This window comes from Salmo salar, chromosome ssa29 (assembly GCF_905237065.1).
Source record: "Salmo salar chromosome ssa29, Ssal_v3.1, whole genome shotgun sequence".
NCBI lineage: Eukaryota > Metazoa > Chordata > Actinopteri > Salmoniformes > Salmonidae > Salmo > Salmo salar.
In genome coordinates, this window is record NC_059470.1 from 35,356,370 (window position 1) to 35,368,039 (window position 11,670).

General features: G+C 43.8%; 1 protein-coding gene across 2 annotated transcripts in view; it reads right to left on the bottom strand.

The window, feature by feature from the left end:
• Positions 1–11,419, bottom strand: part of LOC106590644 (rho GTPase-activating protein 29) — a 67,631-nt gene extending 56,212 nt beyond the window's left edge. The window contains exons 1-2 of one of the 2 annotated variants that reach the window (XM_045710914.1): positions 11,215–11,419; positions 6,778–7,219 (exon numbers count right to left, since the gene is read on the bottom strand). In XM_045710914.1, the coding sequence (XP_045566870.1) occupies positions 6,778–7,123 (346 nt within the window). In that variant the 5' untranslated portion in view covers positions 7,124–7,219; positions 11,215–11,419. Of the gene's footprint in view, positions 1–6,777; positions 7,220–11,130 lie in introns of both variants that reach the window. The other variant, XM_045710913.1, reaches the window with a different exon arrangement.
• Positions 11,420–11,670: the final 251 nt, after the last annotated feature.

Genomic DNA, 11,670 nt, shown 5'->3' on the forward strand with positions numbered 1-11,670 from the left:
ATTTTTTATTTTATTTCACCTTTATTTAACCAGGTAGGCAAGTTGAGAACAAGTTCTCATTTACAATTGCGACCTGGCCAAGATAAAGCAAAGCAGTTCGACAACATACAAAAACACAGAGTTACACATGGAGTAAAACAACATACAATCAATGATGCAGTAGAAGAAAAAAAATAATAATAATAAGACTATATACAATGTGAGCAAATGATGTGAGATAAGGGAGGTAAAGGCAAAAAAATGCCATGGTGGCAAAGTAAATAAAGTATAGCAAGAAAAACACTGGAATGGTAGATTTGTAGTTTGAAGAAAGTTCAGAGATAAAATATAAATAATATGGTGCAAAGGAGCAAAATAAATAAATACAGTAGGGGAAGAGGTAGTAGTTTGGGCTAAATTATAGATGGGCTATGTACAGGTGCAGTGATCTGTGAGCTGCTCTGACAGCTGGTGCTTAAAGCTAGTGAGGGAGATAAGTGTTTCCAGTTTCAGAGATTTTTGTAGTTCGTTCCAGTCATTGGCAGCAGAGAACTGGAAGGAGAGACGACCAAAGGAGGAGTTGGCTTTAGGGGTGACCAGAGAGATATACCTGCTGGAGCGCGTGCTACAGGTGGGTGCTGCTATGGTGACCAGTGAGCGGAGATAAGGGGGGACTTTACCTAGCAGGGTCTTGTAGATGACCTGGAGCCAATGTGTTTGGCGATGATTATGAAGCGAAGGCCAGCCAACGAGAGCGTACAGGTCGCAGTGGTGGGTAGTATATGGGGCTTTGGTGACAAAACGGATGGCACTGTGATAGACTGCATCCAGCTTGTTGAGTAGGGTATTGGAAGCTATTTTGTAAATGACATCGCCGAAGTCGAGGATTGGTAGGATGGTCAGTTTTACGAGGGTATGTTTGGCAGCATGAGTGAAGGATGCTTTGTTGCGAAATAGGAAGCCAATTCGAGATTTCACTTTGGATTGGAGATGATTGATGTGAGTCTGGAAGGAGAGTTTACAGTCTAACCAGACACCTAGGTATTTGTAGTTGTCCACAAATTCTAAGTTAGAACCGTCCAGAGAAGTGATGCTGGACAGGCGGGCAGGTGCAGGCAGCGATCGGTTGAAGAGCATGCATTTAGTTTTACTTGTGTTTAGGAGCAGTTGGAGACCACGGAAGGAGAGTTGAATGGCATTGAAGCTCGTCTGGAGGGTTGTTAACACAGTGTCCAAAGAAGGGCCAGAAGTGTACAGAATGGTGTCGTCTGCGTAGAGGTGGATCAGAGATTCACCAGCAGCAAGAGAGACATCATTTATGTATACAGAGAAAAGAGTTGGCCCAAGAATTGAACCCTGTGGTACCCCCATAGAGACTGCCAGAGGTCCAGACAGTAGGCCCTCCGATTTGACACACTGAACTCTGTCAGAGAAGTAGTTGGTGAACCAGGCGACGCAATCGTTTGAGAAACCAAGGCTACTGAGTCTGCCGATGAGGATGTGGTGATTAACAGAGTCAAAAGCTTTGGCCAGGTCAATGAATACGGCAGCACAGTATTGTTTCTTATCGATGGCGGTTACGATGTCGTTTAGGACCTTGAGCGTGGCTGAGGTGCACCCATGACCAGCTCTGAAACCAGATTGCATAGCGGAGAGGGTGCGGTGGGATTCGAAATGGTCGGTAATCTGTTTGTTGACTTGGCTTTCGAAGACCTTAGAAAGGCAGGGTAGGATGGATATAGGTCTGTAGCAATTTGGGTCAAGAGTGTCACCTCCTTTGAAGAGGGGGGATGACAGCAGCTGCTTTCCAATCTATGGGAATCTCAGACGACACGAAAGAGAGGTTGAACAGGCTAGTAATAGGGGTTGCAATCATTTCGGCAGATAATTTTAGAAAGAAAGGGTCCAGATTGTCAAGCCCAGCTGATTTGTAGGGGTCCAGATTTTGCAGCTCTTTCAGAACATCAGCTGAATGGATTTGGGAGAAGGAGAAATGGGGGAGGCTTGGGCGAGTAGCTGTGGGGGGTGCAGTGCTGTTGAATGCAGTAGGGGTAGTTAGGTGGAAAGCATGGCCAGCCGTAGAAAAATGCTTATTGAAATTCTCAATTATAGTGGGCTTATCGGTGGTGACAGAGTTTCCTATCCTCAGTGCAGTGGGCAGTTGGGAGGAGGAGTTCTTATTCTCCATGGACTTTACAATGTCCCAGAACTTTTTAGAGTTGGAGTTGCACAAAGCGAATTTCTGTTTGAAAAAGCTAGCCTTGGCGTTTCTAACTGCCTGTGTGTATTGGTTTCTAACTTCCCTAAAAAGTTGCATATCGCGGGGGCAGTTCGATGCTAATGCAGAACGCCACAGGATATTTTTGTGTTGGTTAAGGGCAGTCAGGTCTGGGGAGAACCAAGGGCTATATCTGTTCCTGGTTCTAAATTTCTTGTAAGGGGCATGCTTATTTAAGATGGAGAGGAAGGCATTTTTAAAAAATAACCAGGCATCCTCTACTGACGGGATGAGGTCAATATCCTTCCAGGATACCAGGGCCAGGTCGAATAGAAAGGCTTGCTCGTTGAAATGTTTCAGGGAGCGTTTGACAGTGATGAGTGGAGGTCGTTTGACCGCTGACCCATTACGGGTGCAGGCAATGAGGCAGTGATCGCTGAGATCTTGGTTGAAAACAGCAGATGTGTATTTAGAGGGCACGTTCGTTAGGATGATATCTATGAGGGTGCCAGTGTTTGCGGCTTTGGGGTTGTACCTGGTGGGTTCATTAATAATTTGTGTGAGATTGAGGGCATCAAGCTTGGATTGTAGGATGGCTGGGGTGTTAAGCATGTCCCAGTTTAGGTCACCTAGTAGCACGAGCTCTGAAGATAGATGGGGGGCAATCAGTTCACATATGGTGTCCAGAGCACAACTAGGGGCCGAGGGGGGGTCTATAGTAGGCGGCAACGGTGAGAGACTTGTTTTTGGAGAGGTGGATTTTTAAAAGTAGAAGTTCAAATTGTTTGGGTACAGACCTGGATAGCAGGACAGAACTCTGCAGGCTCTCTCTGCAGTAGATTGCAACACCGCCCCCTTTGGTCGTTCTATCTTGTCTGAAAACGTTGTAGTTAGGGATGAAGATTTCAGAGTTTTTGGTGGACTTCCTAAGCCAAGATTCAGACACAGCTAGGACATCCGGGTTGGCAGAGTGTGCTAAAGCAGTGAATAAAACAAACTTAGGGAGGAGGCTTCTAATGTTAACATACATGAAACCAAGGTTATTACGGTTACAGAAGTCATCAAAAGAGAGCGCCTGGGGAGTAGGAGTGGAGCCAGGCACTGCAGGGCCTGGATTCACCTCTACATCCCCAGAGGAGCAGAGAAGAATAAGTATGAGGGTACGGCTAAAAGCTATAAGAATTGGTCGTCTGTGACGTCCAGAATAGAGAGAAAAAGGAGCAGGTTTCTGGGGGCGATAAAATAGCTTCAAGGTATAATGTACAGACAAAGGTATGGTGGGATGTGAGTACAGAGGAGGTAAACCTAGGCATTTAGTGATTATGAGAGAGATATTGTCTCTAGAAACATCATTGAAACCAGAAGATGTCATAGCATGTGTGGGTGGAGGAACTGAGAGGTTGGATAAGGTATAATGAGCAGGGCTAGAGGCTCTACAGTGAATTAAGCCAATAAACACTAACCAGAACAGCAATGGAGAAGGCATATTGACATTAAGGAGAGGCATGCTTAGCCGAGTGATCAAAGGGTCCAGTGAGATTCAGACAGCTAGCCGGGCCATAGGTAGCAAGCTGGTGGAAGATGGGAGGGAGGTCTGTTTTTAGCCACCTCGTGCGTTTCCGTCTGTGGGTTAGTGGGGTTCCGTGTGGAAGGGGGGACCAGTCCAAGTTGGCAAAATAGTTAGTTATAGTGGCCCAAGAAAAGTGTCCGATAGACCTATTCAGATCGCAGCCGAAAAGACAGCTAACGATTAGCGGGCCGCAGATGGGCGATCAGGTTACGTCGCGACGGAGGGGCCAGTTGGATAACTCCCTCGGGCAGATAACGTCGGTGGTCCAGTCGTGAAGACCCGATGGGGCTCCGCATCGGCAGTAAAACGGGTCAGGATAGGTGAGTTGTAGCCCAGGAGACACTTCAGCTGGCTAGCTCAGGAATAGCCCAGGAGTGGCTGACGGAACTCTTCAGCTGGCTAGCTGGCTAGCTCCGTAATAATGTGTGTTAATTCCGTGACCAACGTTGCCAATAGTCACTCAGGTAGCAGCTAGTTAGCTGCAAGATCCAGGTGTAAATGTCCAGAGCCTGCGGTAGAAATCGGGGAAAGGAGAGAGAATAGGTCCGGTATGCTCTGGTCTGAGTCGCGCTGTACAAAAACTGGCGATAGCTTTTCGAGCTAATGGATAGCTGAGGACAGCTAACCGTGGCTAGCTGAACTTCAACGTTAGCCAGTGAAAATGGCTAAACACTTGCTAGCTTCTGTTGTGGAATTCAGATGAGGTAAATAATACTTTCTTTTTTAAATTGGTGAGGCGGGTTGCAGGAGAGTGCTTTGAGGTTGAGTTTTTAGAATTAAAAAATATATATATATATATATATAAAAAGATAAGTGAAGAAAAAAAATATGTAAATATATATATATACATACACGGGACACGACAAGAGGAGGGTAGAGGACGTCTGAACTGCTACGCCATCTTGGGAAAAAAAAAAGAATAATAACTGATGGCTTGAGGAGGAAGAAAGACCATTAATAACTGATGGCTTGAGGAGGAGGAAAGACCATACATTACTGATGGGTTGAGGAGGAAAGACCATACATTACTGATGGGTTGAGGAGGAAAGACCATACATTACTGATGGGTTGAGGAGGAAAGACCATACATTACTGATGGGTTGAGGAGGAAAGACCATACATTACTGATGGGTTGAGGAGGAAAGACCATACATTACTGATGGGTTGAGGAGGAAAGACCATACATTACTGATGGGTTGAGGAGGAAAGACCATACATTACTGATGGGTTGAGGAGGAAAGACCATACATTACTGATGGGTTGAGGAGGAAAGACCATACATTACTGATGGGTTGAGGAGGAAAGACCATACATCACTGATGGGTTGAGGAGGAAAGACCATACATCACTGATGGGTTGAGGAGGAAAGACCATACATTACTGAAGGAGTGTATTATAGTCTGGATGGAAGCTGGTGTGAAAATGGGCCCTTTGAAACACTGATGCTGACTTTCACTATCAAATACACTGAATGTACAAAACATTTGGAACACCTTCCTAATATTGAGTTACACACCCCCCCACCCGTTTTCCCTCAGAACAGCCTCAATTCATCAGGACATGGACTCTACTAGGTCTCGAAAGCGTTCCACAGGGATGTTGGTCCATGTTGACTCCAATGCTTCCCACAGTTGTGTCACGTTGGCTGGATGTCCTTTGTGGTGGTGGACCATTCTTGATACACACTGGAAACAGTTGAGCTTGAAAAAGCCAGCAGCGTTGGAGTTCTTGACACACTCAAACCGGTGAGCCTGGCACCTACTACCATACCCTGTTCAAATGCACTTCAATATTTTATCTCGCCCATTCAACCTCTTAATGGCACACATACACAATCTATGTCTCAATTGTCACAAGGCTTAAAAATCCTTCTTTAACCTGTCTCCTCCCCTTCATCTATTTTACCTTTATTTAACCAGGTAAACTAGTTGAGAACAAGTTCTCATTTACAACTGCGACCTGGCCAAGATAAAGCAAAGCAGTGCAACACAAACAACAACAACACAGAGTTACATGGAATAAACAAGCGTACAGTCAATAACACAATAGAAAAAAAGAAAGTCTATATACAGTGTGTGCAAATGGCGTGAGGAGGTAAGGCAATAAATAGGCCATAGTAGCGAAGTAATTACAATTTAGCAGATTAACACTGGAGTGATAGATGAGCAGATGATGATGTGCATGTAGAGATACTGGTGTGCAAAAGAGCAGGAAAGTAAATAAAAACAATATGCTGATAGTGAAGTGGATTTAACAAGTGACAGCAATAAGGGATCATAGCTTTCACCTGGATTCACCTGGTCAGTCTATGTCATGGAAAGAGCAGGTGTTCCTAATGTTTTGTTCACTCTGTGTTTAATCTGAGGAGGAAGTGTTTGTTTTTTAAAGGACCTACAAGGAAGACCGTATAGAATATATACGATGATAGACTCAGTGGGAGAAACAAAATTCCTTCAGATGTCACCCACTTTCATGTCTATCTTCCCCATACCCTCCCTTTATCCCAGCCCCCTAAAATATAATGTGGAGTAGAACATCTAGAATTACAAGATATATTAGGAAATTGGTCAAATTTTTCTATGCAAAAAGACACATTAAATCACATGTGAGTGATAAAAGCCACAGATTTTAAGGCTTAAAACACATTGCAAACATTCCCCTCTAGTACATGGGTGTGAAAGACTACAATGTGGACTTTAAGTAACCAGCGCTCCCATACAAAAGATTAGAAAACAACCAACAAGGACATTCACCCCATGAGAGAGAGAAAAAAAGGGTGAGTGACCGCACAGTCAAGGACAGACCACGACGGAAGAAAAACAGGTGGACTGGGACAAATTGTGTACACTGCCTTTGACTGACACCTAAGCTAAACCTGGAGTTCCATTACACTACATTTCCCATGATACACCAGAGAAAACATCCACATCCAGGCAAGCATTGTAACCACTCATTATCATCCCAATTACCCTTTTGTTTCCCCAGTCCAAACTTTGAACTCTGAACTCACCTTTGGAGTGAAAAGATTCCTTGAAATGAAGGAGGACGTCAGCAAACTTGCGCACGTCGTTGACCAGCTGCATGATGTAGTCTGGGTTGGTGGTCCCGGCAGGGGGAGCAGGGGCATCCAGGCTGTCCGATCCAGAGCTGATGGAGCTCAGGGAGCTGCTCTTAGCTCGTCTGCCCCCTGTCCCAAAAGTCGCCGTAGTGCCCATACTAGTGCCCATGCCAGTGGACAAGGGGAAGAAGTGGAAGTTGGAGATGCGTGAGATGCCCAGCGATCGTTTGTTCCCTCCACTGCCTCCACCACTTCCTCCACCACTGCTCTGCCTCAACATCCCAACCGCAGCCAGCATGCCCTCCAGTCCAAGTAGCCCCCTGGCCGTGTACCTGTAGTCTGCCTGGCTCTCCTACTTAGATTCCACGCTGCTTCAGAGCACGGATGGATGATCCTGTGCAGAGAGAGAGATATGTGTTTAGAAAGACCACCAGGATTAAGCAAGAAGAAGGATCATGACTCATTATCACCCTTGTTGTGGTTAATAATATATATAGAATCTATTATCTAGGCACCATGAATAGACTTTCATACTGCAGCTAAACATCATGTGATCACTTCTCTAACAACGAATCAACAGCCGAGAGAATGTGCTCAGTAACAAGGCAACCAGGGTCTTTTAGAGGCCCTGTCTGTCTGTCTGTCTGAGGTCTGGATACCCTGTCTGACTGACAGACTGACTGATTGACTGTCTGTCTGTCTGTCTGTCTGACTGAGCCTGACTGAGGTCTGGAGACCCTGTCTGACTGAGGTCTGGAGACCCTGTCTGACTGAGGTCTGGAGACCCTGTGTGACTGACTGAGGTCTGGAGACCCTGTGTGACTGACTGAGGTCTGGAGACCCTGTGTGACTGACTGAGGTCTGGAGACCCTGTGTGACTGACTGAGGTCTGGATACCCTGTGTGACTGACTGAGGTCTGGATACCCTGTGTGACTGACTGAGGTCTGGATACCCTGTGTGACTGACTGAGGTCTGGATACCCTGTGTGACTGACTGAGGTGGGGTCTGGAGACCCTGTCTGACTAGGGGATGTCTGACTGAGGTCTGGAGACCCTGTGTGACTGACTGAGGTCTGGAGACCCTGTGTGACTGACTGAGGTCTGGATACCCTGTGTGACTGACTGAGGTCTGGATACCCTGTGTGACTGACTGAGGTCTGGATACCCTGTGTGACTGACTGAGGTCTGGATACCCTGTGTGACTGACTGAGGTCTGGATACCCTGTGTGACTGACTGAGGTCTGGATACCCTGTGTGACTGACTGAGGTCTGGATACCCTGTGTGACTGACTGACTGACTGACTGAGCCTGACTGGGGTCTGGAGACCCTGTCTGACTGACTGAGGTCTGGAGACCCTGTCTGACTGACTGACTGAGCTTGACTGGGGTCTGTAGACTAGAGGTCGACCGATTAATCAGAATGGACGATTAATTAGGGCCGATTTCAAATTTTCATAACAATCGGTAATCGGCATTTTTGGACACCGATGATCATGGCCGATTACATTGCACTCCACGAGGAGACTGCGTGGCAGGCTGACTACCTGTTATTCGAGTGCAGCAAGGAGCCAAGGTAAGGTGCTAGCTTGCATTAAACGTATCTTATAAAAAACAATCAATCTTAACATAATCACTAGTTAACTACACATGGTTGATGATATTACTAGTTTATCGAGCTTGTCCTGCGTTGCATATAATCGATGCGGTGCCTGTTAGTTTATCATTGAATCACAGCCTACTTCGCCAAATGGGTGATTTAACAAGCGCATTCGCGAAAAAAAGCACTGTCGTTGCACCAATGTGTACCTACCCATAAACATCAACGCCTTTCTTAAAATCAATACACAAGTATATATTAAGTACAGTATATTTTTAAACCTGCATATTTAGTTAATATTGCCTGCTAACATGATTTTCTTTTAACTAGGGAAATTGTGTCACTTCTCTTGCGTTCTGTGCAACAGAGTCAGGGTATATGCAGCAGTTTGGGCCGCCTGGCTCATTGAGAACTGTGTGAAGACTATTTCTTCCTAACAAAGACAGCCAACTTCGCCAAACGGGGGATGATTTAACAAAAGCGCATTTGTGAAAAATGCACAATCGTTGCACGAATGTACCTAACCATAAACATCAATGCCTTTCTTAAAATCAATACACAGAAGTATTTATTTTTAAACCTGCATATTTAGTTAAAAGAAATTCATGTTAGCAGGCAATATTAAACTAGGGAAATTGTGTCACTTATCTTGCGTTCATTGCACGCAGAGTCAGGGTATATGCAACAGTTTGGGCCGCCTGGCTCGTTGCGAACTAATTTTCCAGAATTGTACGCAATTATGACTTAACATTGAAGGTTGTGCAATGTAACAGCAATATTTAGACTTATGGATGCCACCCATTAGATAAAATACGAAACAGTTCCGTATTTCACTGAAATAATAAACGTTTTGTTTTCGAAATGATAGTTTACGGATTTGACCATATTAATGACCTAAGGCTCGTATTTCTGTGTGTTATATTATAATTAAGTCTAAGATTTGATAGAGCAGTCAGACTGAGCGGTGGTAGGCAGCAGCAGGCTCATAAGCATTCATTCAAACAGCACTTTACTGCGTTTGCCAGCAGCTCTTCGCAATGCTTCAAGCATTGCGCTGTTTATGACTTCAAGCCTATCAACTTCCGAGATTAGGCTGGCAATAATAAAGTACCTATTAGAACATCCAATAGTCAAAGGTATATGAAATACAAATGGTATAGAGAGAAATAGTCCTATAATAACTACAACCTAAAACTTCTTACCTGGGAATATTGAAGACTCATGATAAAAGGAACCACCAGCTTTCATATGTTCTCATGTTCTAAGCAAGGAACTTAAGCATTAGCTTTTTTACACGTCACATATTGCACTTTTACCTTCTTCTCCAACACTTAGTTTTTGCATTATTTAAACCAAATTGAACACGTTTCATTATTTATTTGAGACTAAATTGATTTTATTGATGTATTAAGTTAAAATAAAAGTGTTCATTGTTCATTCAGTATTGTTGTAATTGTCATTATTACAAATATATATAAAAAAAAATAATAATAATAATAAAATAAAACAAATAATAAAAAAATCGGCATTGTAGCATGTCGCAAAATGTGTAAAAAGTTAAGGGGTCTGAATACTTTCCGAATATACTGTAATTATAAATATGGCATCAAAATGTTGAAAATCTGAGACTGAGCTCGCCCATGGTGGTTGGCGAACCCTCAACCTTCTGGCCCGTAGCCCTCCGTGGGATCGACTGTGCCACAAAAGAACGCTGAAGTGGCAAAGTTGTTATCCACGTTTATAAACACAGGGACGCTAGTTATTATTTGTTGATCATAAACATTATTTTCAGTTAATTATGTGAGGGGGGAGGGTGTTCAATTTATTTGACAGTACAAGATGAGGGTCATGTGAAAATATTTTTAAAGTTGATGAGGGTGAATATTTGAGTTGGATCAGCCCCCCCCCAGTAAATTGGACTAGCCCCTCCAAGTAATTTTCAATCTGTCCCGTATAAAGATTTTTTTTTTTAAACGCATAAAGATGATCATATAACTAAGGAAAGTGTTTTGTTCATAATAATGCATTTTTAATTTTCAAATGTTTTATTTAACCTTTAACTAGGCAAGTCAGTTAAGAACAAATTCTTATTTACAATGACGGCCTACCCAGGCCAAACCCTAACCCGGACGACGCTGGGCCAATTGTGGCGCCACGCTTTGGGTCTCCCAATCACGGCCGGTTGTGATACAGCCTGGAATCGAACCAGGGTCTGAGGCGACACCTCCAGCACTGAGATGCAGTGCCTTAGACCGCTGTGCCACTCGGGCGACACCTTATCTTTGACAATCAAATAAAGTTATAATTATTATTATTCAATACGCAGACATGTCTTATTTTTGTTGATATCACACTTTCTAACGCTGTAACACCTTGCAAATGACAACAGTAGAATTATAGCCTAGCAATGTCTTGATAGGCTGCATTATTGTTAAAGGGAACATTGTATCTAATTTGTATGAGTTATTACGGTAATATGAACACGTTTATGTTTTATAAACACTTTTCTGGTTATAACATTTTACACAAATTCTCCTGGATCTCCTCATCCAAAAGATCTGACCTAACTGTACAGAAATGTCTGCATCATGCAGACAAAAAGTAATTCCACTGCTGAGATAAAATGCATTTCCTTTGTATTTTTTTCCTCCAATATTTAACCAAAAAAAAAAAAAATCAGTTTTATATAGAAGTATCCACTTGTTCACCTCGAGCGACGGTTCAGTCAATCTAAGAGTCGCCGTCAGTCAGAACTGTTCCATCAAATTGTTAGAGCAGCCTCGTCCACTCAACTGCTGTACGGTCCTGAAACATGGCACCTTGGAAAGTCCCCGCTGTCCTAGATTACTCTTCAAATGCACAACAGAATCAATGTTTCGTTCCTAAAGCCTCTCTGTCTGAGCCGCTACTAAAACTTCCCTAAATTGTGATTTTGTTCGGACGTCCACCTCTCCGCCTCTCCACTCACTCTCCGGGCACCAATATCCTCCTCCTCCTCTTCTCACGTGACTCCGTGGGCAACTTGTGATTGGTTGGTCTAGGGGACTTGTGAAGAAGAGGTTTTAACATCAGCTGTCTTATGTTTTGGTGTGTCGGGACTCAATTGGTCTCGTCTAACTAGTGTTTCATTAAGTGTCTAATTAAACTGAACAGTACGGATGAAGGGAGAAAGAGGCATTGTTGAATTTCCCCAAATAAAAACCATTCATGTAGCCTATATAACCTACACTCCAACAGCCCAGGGTTTC